This window comes from Rhinopithecus bieti, unplaced genomic scaffold (genome assembly GCF_001698545.2).
Source record: "Rhinopithecus bieti isolate Rb0 unplaced genomic scaffold, ASM169854v2 scaffold_16773, whole genome shotgun sequence".
In the NCBI taxonomy this organism is placed as follows: Eukaryota; Metazoa; Chordata; class Mammalia; order Primates; family Cercopithecidae; genus Rhinopithecus; species Rhinopithecus bieti.
The window spans coordinates 49,317-64,322 of record NW_016808848.1 but is presented as its reverse complement, the minus strand read 5'-3'; the positions used below and the strand labels follow the sequence as shown (position 1 = coordinate 64,322).

General features: G+C 47.0%; 1 protein-coding gene across 6 annotated transcripts in view; it reads left to right on the top strand.

The window, feature by feature from the left end:
* Positions 1–15,006, top strand: part of COL15A1 (collagen type XV alpha 1 chain) — a 134,188-nt gene that overhangs the window by 99,282 nt on the left and 19,900 nt on the right. For all 6 annotated transcript variants that reach the window (XR_001888283.1, XM_017887592.1, XM_017887589.1 and 3 more), the window contains 9 exons: positions 1,564–1,629; positions 3,417–3,452; positions 5,713–5,775; positions 8,221–8,289; positions 8,388–8,423; positions 11,420–11,473; positions 11,575–11,634; positions 13,093–13,161; positions 13,257–13,298. Coding sequence is in view for 5 of the 6 variants with exons in the window: in XM_017887592.1 (XP_017743081.1) it covers positions 1,564–1,629; positions 3,417–3,452; positions 5,713–5,775; positions 8,221–8,289; positions 8,388–8,423; positions 11,420–11,473; positions 11,575–11,634; positions 13,093–13,161; positions 13,257–13,298 (495 nt within the window). In the remaining variant the exon portion in view is untranslated. The remainder of the gene's footprint in view (positions 1–1,563; positions 1,630–3,416; positions 3,453–5,712; positions 5,776–8,220; positions 8,290–8,387; positions 8,424–11,419; positions 11,474–11,574; positions 11,635–13,092; positions 13,162–13,256; positions 13,299–15,006) is intronic.

The window sequence follows — 15,006 nt, the reverse complement described above, 5'->3', positions numbered from 1 at the left end:
AATCCCACATGGGAAGATGTCCACACAAATGGAGGAAAGCATCTTCTTCCCAACTCTCCTCAACAAGGAAGGCAGTAACTTCATCCTTCAAACCCCCATCATGGTACAGCAATGGCCTATTTACATGTCTGACTCCTCCACCTGCCCTCTGGGGTTATTTTTTCTTCTCTGTATCCCCACCACTGGCCTTATAGTGCTGGTTTAATCAGTGTTTGTTGGATGAAATGTTGGATGTCATTGAATTATCTATTCCTATATTAAATACTCTGGCATAAGCACTCATGAGCATGCACTCTGCATCAGGTCCATGCTAGGCTCTGTGGGTGTAAAGATAAGTAAGGCCAGGCGCAGTGGCTCACACCTGTAATCTCAGCACTTTGAGAGACTGAGGCAGGAGGACTGCTTGAGCCCAAGAGCTCGAGACCAGCCTGGGCAACATAGCAAGACCCTGTCTCTGATATTAAAAAAGTTTCTAATTAAAAATACAGATAAGTAAGACAGGGTTCCTACCTTCAAGGAGCCTCCAGTGAAGTCAGGAGAAAGGCTGTAACAGAGCTGTAACTGAGAGGCAAAGGAATATAAAGACGGGAACAAGGGAGAAAAGACTTTTTGGATATGAGGAATCAAGGAAGACTTCCTGGAGGAAGTATCTTTGAGCAGGGACTGGAAAGCTGAGAAGGAGTTTACCAGGTAGGCATGGAGGACAGAACTTCCAAAGTTCTAGTGTCAGGGACGCCCTGAGCCAAAGCAGAGAGTAGGACAATGTGGTGTGTGCTCCAGGCCCAGGGAGCTGACTGGCAGGGGATAGTGTGCATGGGCATGTATGGAGAATGATGGAAATTGGAGAGAAGGCTGGAATGTGGGCTGGGACCAGATCATGTCCTTTTGATATTAAGACATCACATCATGAAAAATCCTGGCCCTTCAGAGAGAAATAACATCATGCTGGTAGACCACAGAAAGACAAGCCCCAAATAACTGGAAAAAGGATGACTAAAGTTAGAAGGAAAAAAAAAACATGATTTTAAAAAATCAAATATGTGTAAGCGTGTGGGGAAAAAGGTAATCTCGTGTACTTCTGGTGGAAGTGTAAATTGGCCCCTTTGGATGGCTCTTTGGCAGTCTTTTAAAGCTAAAAATAACCATATTCCAAAATTCCACATGGAAAGATCTCCACACAATATGGCCGAGTGAAAAAAGCAAGTTGAGGAGTAATACAGCCTGATGCCATTTATGTAAAATAACCACATGGACAAACACACACACCCCAACACTGTGTTTTCTGTGGGTGCATGTAATATGTATATGTTTAAATTCTAAAAAGAGAAGACATTTGGATATTGTGTGATTTAAAAATTAAGTAAAGGAGGAAAGTGCGAAGGCGGCTCAGAGCTGTTTTATAAGAAGGGGGAGGGAGAGCTGTGTTTGGCAGTGGGCTGAGGGCGTTCTCAGTGTCTGCGGTGTTCTGCTATGCTGGGTGACTTTAATTAAAGCTTTGTTGCCAGGAACAAGGCAGAACACATGCCATCCTTTGTCCTCATTGTCTGATTTTTCTCTTTTCAGTCCTTGATCAATATCACCCACGGATTCATGAATTTCTCGGACATTCCTGAGCTGGTGGGGCCTCCGGTTGGTATCTACAGCTGCCCCAGAATGTGGCTTTTACCCAGACACCCCTGTTGAAACAAAGTCGGGTTGCTCTGGAATCCCTTTAGCTCCTGAAGCATAGAGCTAGGATATATCAAATAGAATGAAAAAAAACTTTGCACTTTTTGAAAAGTTGCTTTCACATTAATTTGATCGTGTGGAAAGTTGTGTCCAAACCAGTGGAAGCTTCCAGTCCTGTGCACCAGAAATATGTGTCCTGGAAGCAGAGAATGCCAAGTAACAAACAAACGATGTCTGTTGCACACTTTTGGTCTGCTTTTATTTACATTATCTTATTTCACAGAATAGGAAGAGCCTGGAGACATCTTTCCTTGTGCTCAAGGGAAACTGGAGCGTGAGGAGGAAATGGACTCATTCTAGTCTTTATAGCCCCATTTTAGAAATCTGGAAATTATCTGTGTGTTAATTTCCAGATCTCTAAAATGGGGCTATAATGTATATAAGAAATATACATTATTTTTGGCCAGACGTGGTGGCTCACACCTGTAATCCCAGCACTTTGGGAGGCTGAGGAAGGCAGATCATGAGATCAGGAGTTTGAGACCAGCCTGGCCAACATGTTGAAACCCTGTCTCTACTAAAAATACAACAACTAGCTGGGCATGGTGGCGTGTGCCTGTAATCCTAGCTACTCGGGAGGCTGAGGCACGAGAATCACTTGAACCTGGCAGGCGGGAGTTGCAGTGAGCCAAGATTGCACAACGGCACCCCAGCCTGGGTGACAGCGAGACTCTGTCTCAAAACAAACAAAAAACCGGAAATATGCATTATTTCTGCATGTTGGCAGAGTTGACTCATGGCGCAATGGCCCTAAGACGAAGGAAGCTTCCTCCTACAGCCTGTAGAATAAATCCTCATTGCATCTCCCAGCATCTGCTGGTCAGCAGCAGGGAAAGGAAGGAGCTCCGGCTTTGGGAGCCTTGGGGTTCCAGCCCCATCTTCTCCACACACCACTCAGAGCCCCTGATTCTCTTCTCTGATGACACTTCTCCAGACTTTGAGGCACCTTGTAAGAAATGAGGGATGTGAAACTGCTTAGCACACTGTGACACTCTGTGCAAGTCATTGTGGAGACAGGTTTATACCTTCACAGCTGTGCAATGCAGATGTCCCAGCCTCTCCTGCAGATCCCCGTGAGGTTGCCTTGAAGCCCATTCATCCAGGTCCAGGGGAAAATCTAGTGCTGCCCCAAGATTCCTGCAAATATCTGCAGACTCTTCTGGCACCAGGTTTCTCCCCTGCTGAGTGACCTCTCATTGTGAGCCATCTTCCTGTCTCCTCTGTGCTGCATCCATTTGATTTCTATGAAAACAAATAATCCAAAATACCTCAATAATGAAACCCTAGAGCAAACCAGTTAACAAGTGAAAGTTTCTTCCCAAGAGGTCTTTGTTTTCCCCAAGCTATTAGAGGTTTCAGGTATTAGGTGGGTGGATACTGAAGCAAAACACAGACAGACTAAAACCAGAGATTGGGCACCCCTATCCTCACAGTCCCTGGGCCTTGTCTGCCTGCATTACCATGCCTCCACCCCTTCTCTCTTTTCCTTGCTTTCTTTCCAGTCGCTGTCCTCCCCTTGGCAAATCCAGACCCTCACAGGGCCCCTTCATCCCTAATGCTGTGTCAATCTGTCTTCCCAGCTGTGGGAGCATGCTGAGGCCTTTGGAAGGGGCTGGGAGGGAGGGGGTCCTGCTGACTCTGGAAATGCTTCTCCTAATCCAGCATGCTCTGTCTTTGGCACGTCACAGGGGCCAGACGGATTGCCTGGGCTGCCAGGATTTCCGGTAAGTACGACCCTTGCCCTCTTCTATCTGTGTCCCGTGGCAGCGATCATTCTGTTCCTTCCACGTGGAATGACATTTTCTCCATCTCTGCATGACTGAGCTCCAGTGGCATCTTGTTCGTTAACTTTTTCTTGGTGCTCCCACCTGGAAGTGTCCCCTTCTTTAAGTCCCATAAGGCTTTATTGTCACCACTCCTGTGGTTCTTTTCTGCCTTAAATAACAATTATTTGTGCCCTTGCCTTTTTTTTCTTGACCATCCTGTGAACAACTTGTGGAGGGTTGGGTTTTACTTTTCTCTCTCTATCCAGGACCAATCAAAACCTGAAACAGCAGTTGGCTTGCTATGAATGAAAGTGGACAATTCAAGTATTTCAAGTAGATAAATCCCTAAAGACATAGGATGATGGCGATGGAGGGGGTGCAAAGGAGGGAACCATGGACTAGACATCTAATAAGTAATCATCTGTGTGCACCACTATGGGGCTTTCACCATGGAAGGTGAAAACATGCTTCTGTGTGGAAAGAGATTAGTTTTGTCTAAAAGTTTGAGCCTGTCTAAAAGTAATGCGTGGCTTCAGTGTGGGACCTGGGTGATTTATCCAAAGCACTGCAGCTCTGAAAGGCCTAATGCCAATGCGTGACATGCACTGCTTCTGGATGAATGAAGGAAATGTATCACAAATGTAATAGAAATTTGTTCTTGATGGTAGAATGATCAGTGGCCTCCTTTTCTATTTCTTTATAATTTTCTGAATGTTTATTTATTTATTTATTTATTTATTTATTTATTTATTTTGAGACGGGTCCTCACTCTGGTCATCCAGGCTGGAGTACAGTGGCTCACTGCAACCTCTGCCCCCCAAGCTCAAGTGATCCTCCCACCTCAGCCTCCCGAGCAGCTTGGACTATAGTCATTTGCTACCATGCCTGGCTAATTTTTTGTATTTTTGATAGACATGGGGATTTACCATGTTTCCCAGGCTGGTCTGGAACTCCTGAACTCAAACAATCCATCTGCCTCAGCCTCCCAAAGTGTTGGGATTACAAGCATGAGCCACTAAGCCTGGCTGATTTTCTGAACTTTTTACATTTTCTAAAGGTGCATATCATATGATAACACTAAAAATACTGCTAACTAGACATTAAAAAACAAAAGAGAGAATGGCGACCATGACCATGACTGTGACCATGACTCTTGGTTAGCAGAAAAAAAGGCCAAACCTCTGAGCTCCAGCCCTGGCTTGGCTGCTCTAAGACCTGGGGCACATTTCAGAGCACATTCTCCTCTAAATGAGTGGTCCTGTGTTCCTGAGGGAGTCCAGGACCTCCACTGCAGGGAGTAAGGAGGGGGCCAAATAGGCACATACCAGGCCACTGACCTGCAATAAGGGAAGCTTCACTGGACATATTTGTATCTATTAGGCTTTCATTTAAGACTTTATTTGGCAGAAAAAAAGGAAAGAAAAGAGTTTCACTGCTAAACAATAATAACAAAGAGTTGAAAGCCACTGCCGTAATGGGTAATTCACTCTTTCATCCAGACAAGACAGGAACTTGTGAAAAGTTAAAATAGCAAGAAAGTGTTGAAATGCCTTTTTGAGGCAAATGTGGCTGTGTGAGTCATTGTCACAGGCATTCAGTGTCTGTTGGAGTTGAGAAGAGGTTGCCTCTGGCTGCGTGTGTGGATTTGGCTCTGCAGAGGGGTGGGTGGGCATTCCTATGGGGGGATGGCATGACTGCTGGTGCAGAGGCAATGGGGGAGTGCAGAGAGGCTGCAGGAAAGGAGTAACCTGATGGTGTGGGAGATGAGATGTTGATGCCTGGCTGGGATGGGCTGGGGTGCCAGGCTAAGGTACCTGTGTCCCATCTCATAGGTAGTGGGGATCCAGAGAAGGGGTGGGAGTCGTGGAAGGGAATAGTGGAGGAGGCAGGCTGCAAGGTGGCCTGGAGGAGCAGGGGGCAAGCAGAGGCAGCAGGCCCAGATGATGGACTAGGTCAGTAGTACCCAGTTGGAGGAAACCAATGTTTAAAGAAGTGTGAAGCCTCAAGGCCTCTTAACACTCAGTGCTATCTTCTTTCTACCAGACCACAATGTCTGGACCACTTAAGGTTAAGAAAATGTCATAGATAATCCTGACTTCCACCTGCCTGGGGGATGGCAGTGTTTATTCTACTGTTTGGAAAAATATATATTTTTCTGATTGATTTATGCATTTTAATCTTAACAAACAACCAAATACTATATAACAATTCCTTCCAGGGCCCTAGAGGACCAAAAGGTGACACTGGTTTGCCTGGCTTTCCAGGACTAAAAGGAGAACAGGTAAGAGGGGCCCATGTATCTGGCTCTGGAATTTGCTAAATATTTCAGGTTGGCTGAAAATAGCTATTAACTTTTCTCTTTTTTGAGATAAAATTCACATACCATAAAATTCACCCCTTTGAATTATACAATTCAGTGATTTTTGGCGGGCTCATAAGGTTGTACAACCTCATGAACCACTCCATAATTCTAGAACATTTTCATCATGCCAGAAAGAAACCCCATCCTTATTAGCAGTCACTGTCCCACTGTTAACGTTTTTAATCTCCAGGTTCTTTATGAGACAAGAAGGTACGAAGTAGGTAGTGAAATTGATTTTTATCATAATTTGGAAAGAGAACTCAACCCAACACTCCTTTGTTCTCACACACACTGTGCTTTGTCTAATCACCTGCTGGGCATCCCATTAGAACATGCACTGCCTGAGGACAGGCATCCTGCCAGCTTCTTTTTCATAGCTCCAATACTAATATGGGGCCTGGTATACAAATGGTACTGAATACACTTGTGGGCAGAAGCATGTATAATTAATGAATAGAACAAATGTTAATATTTATAAATTATAAGTTGGGCATTCTGCAGTTGAACAACAGTCTTGCTCCAGAATCTCTGGAATAAATATTTAGCACACAGAACACTTCCTGAGAACTTCCAGGGTACCAGACCTATTGTTGTGCTTGTATTCTTTTGTGTTTGCCTCTTGGAATTAACTTTCCAGTTGGTTTTTATAGATAAGGGGGAGAGTGATGTCCATAAACAGATTAATGTATTCACCCATCCATGTATACACTCATCCATCTTTCATCCACTGACCCCTGCCGTGTGCCAGGCAGTTTCCTGTGCTAGGCACTAGGGATATAGAAATAAGAAGAGGAAGAGCTATGCAAAGAGCTAACAGAGCACATGTTTACAGCTGGAATGGAGCTCTGTGCAAAGCCAGTGGGAGCACTGTGCAACCCCCTGAGCCTGCCATGGGGAGTCAAGGAGGGTGGGTGTGCTCTCTGGGAGGGGGGAACTTAAGCTCCTCTCGTTCTTCTCTGTCCCCACTGTTCTATAATATAATGATCTCCAAGGAGGAGAGGGCCTCCAATATCTAGTGGGCCACTGCTCCAGGGCATGGAGGGCTCGGTATGCCGGTTGAAGATTTGGCATCACATGGGAATGTGTCTTGGGATGGATGCTTTTGCTGCCACAGGCCTGTGGAGATGGACCAGGGCTCACCAGCTCAGGCTTGGGAAGAGGCCCAGTGAAGCAAGAGCTCCTCTTGCTTTAAACACTCTGTTTCCTATGTGGTGAGGTCAGATGGATCTGGAGGGACAGATGTGACATCCGTGCCCTAACCTCCTGCCACCTTGAATGACTGGCACAGGCAGCCAGGCGGCTCTGCTCCAGCCATTGCAGCAAACACGCTTTCTCTCACTCTGCCTCTAATGCTTTTGTGCTTGCTTCTTCTCCCTGCTGGCGTGCTCAGGACTACCTTTCCTCACCAGTGGAGTGGTAAGATCTAAATACCAGGTGTGGGCTTAGGGGGATGGAAGAAAGAGGCTGCTCTGCTTGCTTTGATGCCACTGTCCTAGCTACTCCCAGCCCCATTAAAAGGAGACTTCTGTGTGGCTCAGCCCTGCTCCCCAGGGGCCAGCATTGAAGTTTAGGGCCAAAGCCTCAGAGTCAGATAGAAGGTTTCTGCATCTGGCCTTGTTCTCTGGACAAGCATCTTCTCAGCAGCCTCTAGCGTTGAGGCTAGCGATGGCTCTGCTGAGGACAGGATTGGGGGCAGGATCCTGTGTTCTTGCCACCAGTCTACCCATCACCCATTTCCCAATATCTGGGATAGCTTTGCCTAACTGTTTGCACAGGAGCTTAGAATTTGGATGCAACGTTACATATGGAGACATAAGGCCTCCATGTTGACAGAGGCCTCTAGTTTTTATACCTTCATCTCTTTCCTAATTTCAGGTGTTTTAACAAGAATAAGTATTCTTGGTGGGAACAGATCTCAGGTTGAGTTGCTAGGAAAGCAAGCTATCAAATACATTGGGAGCCAGAGATTCCTTGAGGGCACCATGTGGCAGGAGATAGACAAGACTACACCGGGGCTGGATCCTGGAGGGTTTAGAGTGAGGATGCAAATCTGTTATCAGTGGGAGCCCTGAAGGGACATGGAAGACAGGACTGTCCTGTGCCTTAGGACAGTAACTCTGATGGCGCAGAGAGGGAATGGCTGAGAGAACATTCATTCGTTTAGGAAACTGTTGCAATACTCTAGCAAGAGGTAATTTTGGAGCAATGGGGTTTCAAGTAGGATGGAGGCAAGGTAAATAAATCATGGCTGTAGGACTGAGAGGACTCTGTACAAGGTGGCAAGGAGGAGTCTCTGTACAAAACTCTCTGGACAAGGTGGCAAGGAGGAGTCCTGACTTCATCAAGATGTTTTCTGAATTGTAGGGCGAGAAGGGAGAGCCAGGTGCCATCCTGACAGGGGACATTCCTCTGGAAAGGCTGATGGGGAAAAAGGTAATTATGTCACCAGACCCTGCAGACACATATCTGCCCCAGCTTCCCATCTTTGTTTCTGTTCCAAACAGTGACAAGTACATCTCTTCCTGTTTTAGGGTGAACCTGGAATGCATGGAGCCCCAGGACCAATGGTAAGCCAGAACATCTCTCAGCTGGATCTGGACTGGGGTTTGAAGCATTTTTCATACTTTGATTTGGTTAGATTTAGTCATCCCAGTTATGAAAATGCAAAGATGTGGCAAAGTGTGCATATACTAGGGTAAGGCTAAGTACAATTAAACTTTTTGGTGGTTTAACACAACAGCAGCTTATTTCTCGCTCTTGCAAAGTCCACTGTGGTTGTTCTCAACTTGGCATCTCTCCTCCAAGAAGTGACTCAGGGACCCAGGATGCTTCCATTCTGTGACTCTGCCATCTTGTGGATTCAAGGTTGTACAGGAGCTGGCAGGCTGAAGTTGGGGAGGGGGAAGAGATTGTGGAAGATAATAAACATCACTTCTGGCACATTCCGTAAGCCAAAACTCAGATGCTTGTGGCCTCAGAATGTAGTTTAGCTGTGTGTCCAGGAAGGAGAGGTGCACTTGCAGTTATACCACAGAACTTGCTAGCTAAAGATGACCAATTTCCCAGGAAACCCTCAAGGGAACCCCACAAAACCTCTCTGGGATTTTTGATTCTGGTTGTGAATATGCCACTCATTTGCTGTGAGACCTTGTACAAGCCCTCCTCTCTCTCTGGGCTCCTGTTTTCCCATCTGCACATTGAAGGGATATTGAATTAGTACTAAATGGTATTAGGGCCCTTCTGGCCTTATGGCTCTGGGAATCCATAACCCATCTGGGCTTCTGAGCAGCTCTCCCCATTTCTTTCAAGGGTGAACCCTAAACTTCCTTCCCTGTGTAGAACATTCTCTCTGGGTCAGACTGTATTGATGCTTCACATAGGCCATCTCATTTCATCTTCACAACCCCAAGAAGTGACTCTCAGAATCCCCATTTTATAGAGGAGGAAACTCAGGCTCAAAGAGGTTAAGTAATCTACCCATGTGACACAGCTTGTAAGTGGCAGAGTGGGGATTTGAGGCCAGTCTGTCAGGCTCTAGGTCCAGTCTCTTCTCAAATGAACCTCACTGCCTCTAATGAATACTTGAAACACTGAACATTTGAAACATTTTGGGCTGGAGAATTGTATACAGATTTATTTGGTTGAAGTTGGATCTCAGTTGTGGGGAGAAAGGACCTCACATTTCTGTAACAGATTTGTATCCTTGAAGAATGGCCTGTAACTTTTGAGGTGAATTCTTCAAAAGACCTTCTGAGGCCTTTGGTCCCCAAAGTCAGGAAGAGTGGGCACCCAAAGTCAAGTAGCTAAGACAGACTGAGAGATTCTTGTGTTAACTACTGGTTAACCACCTACTAACCTCCAATACTATGGAAAATACAAATAGTTAGTGGTGGGGGCCAGCAGGCTGCTGCAGATGCCATGGCAGTGGTTCCTACTGAAGCCCAGCTTGAGCACAGCTTGCCAAACATAGGCGGTAAGTGGCACCTTCTTCTAATTTGCATGAAGGTGCTGTATGGGCTAGCTGTGGCCTTAGTGACCAGTGTAGCTTATAACTCCTCAAATTCACTGGTGTCCTCTTACACAAAGTGTAGACCATGCACCAGCATCACTGACATCACTTGGGAGCTTCTTAGAACTGTAGAACCTCAGGCCCTACCCAAGACATACTGGATCTGCATTTTTAACAAGATCCAGGTGATTCTTAATGCACATTGATGTTTGGGAAGTGTATTAGTCCATTTTCACGCTGCTATGAAGAAATACCGAGACTGGATAATTTATAAAGAAAAGAGGTTTAATTGACTCATAGTTCCACATAGCTAGGAGGCCTCAGGAAACTTACAATCATGGTGGGAGGCATCTCTTCACAGGGCAGCAGGAGAGAGAATGAGTGCCAGCAGGGGAGACACCAGACACTTATAAAACCATCAGATCTAGGGAGAACTCATACACTGTCATGAGAACAGCAGGGGGGAAACTGCCTCCATGATTCAGTGACCTCCCGCCAGGTCCCTCCCATGACATGCGGTGGTTATGGATTTACAATTCAAGATGAGATTTGGGTGGGCACACAAAGGCAAACCATATCAGGAAGTGTTGCACTAGAACATACCAACCAAGTGACCTGTGCCCTGTCAACCCCATCTGTCTTTGCTTTTCTTTCCCTAAGAGTAATACAGACTAGGTACTTTACATACTGACCCTGTTTCAACTCAGTTTTTATTTGCCATTTTTCAGAGCATGGTTATATATGTTAATGGTAGGAGGAAAAGTAACTTGGAGTGCCCCAGGCTTAAACCAGTCATTCCTCTGGGAGACACAGCAGACCCAGCTACAGGGTTGGAAAGGTGCAGACCGAGAGTAGAATGTGTTCTAGGAAGAGATACATCATCAGTGGTGTTGTCAACCAAGTGGTTTGCATCCCAGACACTAGAAGGCAGGAGGGTTCCTGAAGATTGCAACAGAACAGTGGCTCTAGAAGCCTGTAGTCCTGGAAAGCCAGCACTGAAATAGGGCCCATGGTCAGGAACTCAGCTGGAGGACTGGGGTGTCAGACCAAGACTCTGCTTCCTAGGGGCAGATTAGAGCAAGGAAGGAACCAAATCCTAGAGCAGGTTATCAGACCAGGCTGGCCTGATGGGCGAGGCAAGGTTGCATTATTCAGAATGGGGAATGCAGTAAGCCCTGGGACATAAGACCTAGGGTGGAGATTCATGTTCTGGGCTGGCCCAGCGCCTGGCTACCGGGGACTTGAGGCCCTGAGCTACTGACCTCTTGCTCCTTAGTTAGCCCTGACTGCAAGGGGATGGGTCCAGAGTCTGGGGTGGGCTGGAGCCTGCAGGAAAGCAGGTGATGGAGTGGGTTGAGCAGGTGCTTTTAGCCGAGAGCGGAGAGGCTGGAGACAAAGAGGCTGTGGGAGGGGGCTTCGACCTGGCTCCCTGCCCTTCTTTCTCCTGTTGGTGGATCATCATCACCACTGCCTGCAAAAGCAGGCTTGCACCCCTCATTTCCCTGAACCCAGACTTTCTGTTCTTTTCTAATCTGGCATTTGTTTTGCCTCTAGGGGCCCAAAGGACCACCAGGACATAAAGGAGAATTTGGCCTCCCCGGACGACCTGTAGGTATCAGCGTTCATTGGACAGGCTGGAGGGGGAGGACACGTGGGCCCGGCTGGTCTGTGGGCGGCGGGTTTACTGAGGTGTCTGCTATGGGTTTCAGGGTCGCCCAGGACTGAATGGCCTCAAGGGTGCCAAAGGAGATCCAGGGGTCATTATGCAGGTGAGTCATCCTGGGGATGGAGCCGGAGGTTGGTGTCCAGAGAGGATGAGAGAGTGTGGGGTCCACAGAGCGGGCCTGTGGACTGAATATTCAGGAATGTTGTTTTTATTCCTTCACTGCCACTGCCAAAGGTCCTCCCACCCAGTCCTGTCCTTCAGCTCCCTCTCAGGAGAGTCCTGCCACCTAAAACACCTCAGTGGAGAGTAGACTTCCTTATGTAGGACTCAGAGGGAGTAGGGGAGAAAGGGATCTGGTCATGCTCAGAAAATGTGGTTCCAAATCCCAGGGCCTCTAATTCTACAGTAATGTCACCTCTCCCCTCCTTTACACAGTCCCAGGGTTCACTCACATCACTAGGGGCTCAGTGAGTGCTGGAAGTCAGTATCAAAGGCAGATCGGCTACTTAGGTGGGGCCTCCCAGGTTGGCAAACACTGGGCAGCAGCAGAGACCCTGGTCTAGGAGAAAAAAGCCAATGTTTATTCAGCAGCTGCCATGTACCAGACACTGTGCAAAGTGATTTTAAGGAGAGGTTCTCATTTAGTCTTGGTGATAACTATTGCATGAGACACTATGCAGGGGTCTTGTTTTACATAAGAGGATACTGGGGCCTATAGAAGTCAAGGCACCCAGCCAAGGTGACCCAGCTAATAATCCCCAAACCAAGATGTAAACACAGCTCTAAGTCTATTGCTGCTTCTGTTTGTGCCACACTGCTTCTGCTTTGTATGCCCAGAAATCCAGAAATACTATTTTCCTGAAGCATTAGGGATTGACTCTCACTCACCAAGCCCACTGGAACTGGAAGGTAAACCAGATACTGATGCCTTCATTTAGAGTCATCAATACACCTTCCACATGGGCTAAACTCTTCATGCCTGCCCTCAGAGCCGCACCTCTCCTGCTGCAAGCTCCTGCATCTAGGCTTAGAGGAGAAACTGTTGCATGGTATTAAGGCCAAGCTGGCCTCACTTTGAAAATGGCTGTGCTATCTAACAAGAGTTTTGCATTTATGCTTGCATTTCTGAGACACATTCCCTCTGGCAATATATCACATGAGGGACCCCCACAGTCCATTCCTACCCCTATACTGGGAATGCACTGATAGGGAGGCCTTAGGCTCAGTATCAACTGGGAGTCAGAATCTGAGTTGCAATCTCAGTTCTGCTGTAAGCTGCTGTGTGGTCTTGAGCAGGTCACCTCCCCTCTCTGGGGCTCATTAGCTGCATGTGTTAACCAGAGACAATACTTGTTGCCCTGCCATCCTCCCTATGGTTTGTTGTGAAGATACAGTGAGGACAGGGACATAGAAGTGCTCTGTGGCTCCCTGGACAACCTGAGAGAGAAGTTGGTTGGCTTCAGTGGACCCTCCTTTTCTTCCTCTGGAGGAAATGTCCTGCAGCTGCCCCTGCACTCACAACAGCCTGAACTAATGGAATGGCCTTTTTTTCTTCCTTCAGGGCCCACCTGGCTTACCTGGCCCTCCAGGCCCCCCTGGGCCACCTGGAGCTGTGATTAACATCAAAGGAGTAAGTTGGCATGGGGTGGGAAGACCTTCCCGATTGGTCTAAGCTGGAGTCAGGTGTCCTGGTGACCTCACCTCTCTCGTTCTCGTTACCCACAGGCCATTTTCCCAATACCCGTCCGACCACACTGCAAAATGCCAGTAAGTAGCAATCGCTGCCTTAAAGAGCAGTCTTTGGCATAGACAGCAACTCAGAGAAAAAAATCAGTCCTTGTCTTGGGCCCTTTCTATCCTCAAATGTCCTCTCAGATGTCTTCTGTCCCCTAAGTGTAGACCCTCAAGTGACTAGAAGTTTTTAGATAACAGATTGTGGCAATGAAATATACTGGATCTTCTAAGGGTGCACACACGGTGAGGTGCTTCTTTTCGTACAGTCTAAAAAGCAGTGTCTTTTGCTATTGCAATCACATTAGCTTCATGCTTGGAGTAGTACAAAATTGGGGAGAATAGACCCCTTAGAAAACATAGATGAGAAAACAAGCCATGCCAACCCATGTCTTTGCATTGGGAACTTTGGGCTAAAATCTGTAACTAACTATACTGCCCTTTCCCAATGATCACGTCACTGCACAGCGCACAACACTGACAGGCAGGGTTTCTCTCTCCCACTTTATAATAAGGAAACGAACTGTGACTCAGAGAAGCTCACTGGCTTGTCCAAGGTCACGGGACTTGACTGAGCTGGGACCGTAAGTCAGGTCTCCTAACCACCAGGCAGCTGGTGCAGACACTGGGATTCTGGGGGGGGTCAGGCACTTGCCCGGCCCCCCAACTATTGAGCCGCTCTGTCCCTGATGTTTTACCCATAGGAAGAGAGTCAGATTTCTGTGAGAAAACCCAGAGGGGAGGGTGGGCCTTGTGCACAGGCATTAGTCACAGAACCGTACATAATCATTCTCTCATTCATTCAACAAATATTTATTGAGCACTTATGCAGTGCCAAGTACTACCCCAGGTAGGCCCTGGGGACACAAGGGTGAACTAGATGGGTGTGGCCTCCGCTCTCAGGAGCTTGCAAATTACAATTTAGAAATATTCTTTGAAGTGAGTTTGTAATTGATCCCTGTTGGAGGTGATGCTAAGACTTGGGTCAGAGGCTACAAAATGACACAGTTTGGCTGCATATTTGCCCAGACATCTGGCTAAGTCTATGCACTGAGGCATCCAAGTCTGCAGCCTAGGGCCTGGGAACTCTGGCCTAGAGGGCAGGACCTACCTATGTCAGGTGACTAAGGGGCTCCAGGCTCTACATGGAGACAACAGCAAGCCAGTATGTGTTTATATCCATGGCCTGAAGAGAAACATAAAATATCAGTGCTGGAGTGACCTTCCTGGGCAGTTGCTGCATCCCACCTCCTTATCACACAGGAGAGACCACAGCCCAGAGAAGCAAAGGGCTGGCTCCAGGTCACACAGTGAGTTAGTGCTGAAGCCCCACCCAACTAACATGATTTCAGGCCTCAAATGAGCCAGCCACAGAACAGCACTTGACAAATTTTTGGAGTGCTATAAAAATGCTACTGCGATGATCGTGATCTGCTCCAGGAACTCTTGCAGTAACCATGGTCTTTGGGGGTTGTGGGATGCCTAAAAGAAGGAAAAGATAGGCTCAAAGCATTTTTAGTAAGATTTTTTACTTCATATTTCCTGGCTAGATACTATAGGAGCTGGGTCATGGACATTTCTTGTCCAACTCTCAAAATGGGCGTTTTGAAACAGAAATGCTTCCTCTTACAGTCAGCATTTCATGAACCCCTTCTAGTTTCAGCTCCTTCCAACACCCTAATCATTTACAGCTCATGTCTGTAGTGGAGAAACTTTATCAGCATAGCCTGTAAGATAACAGCTT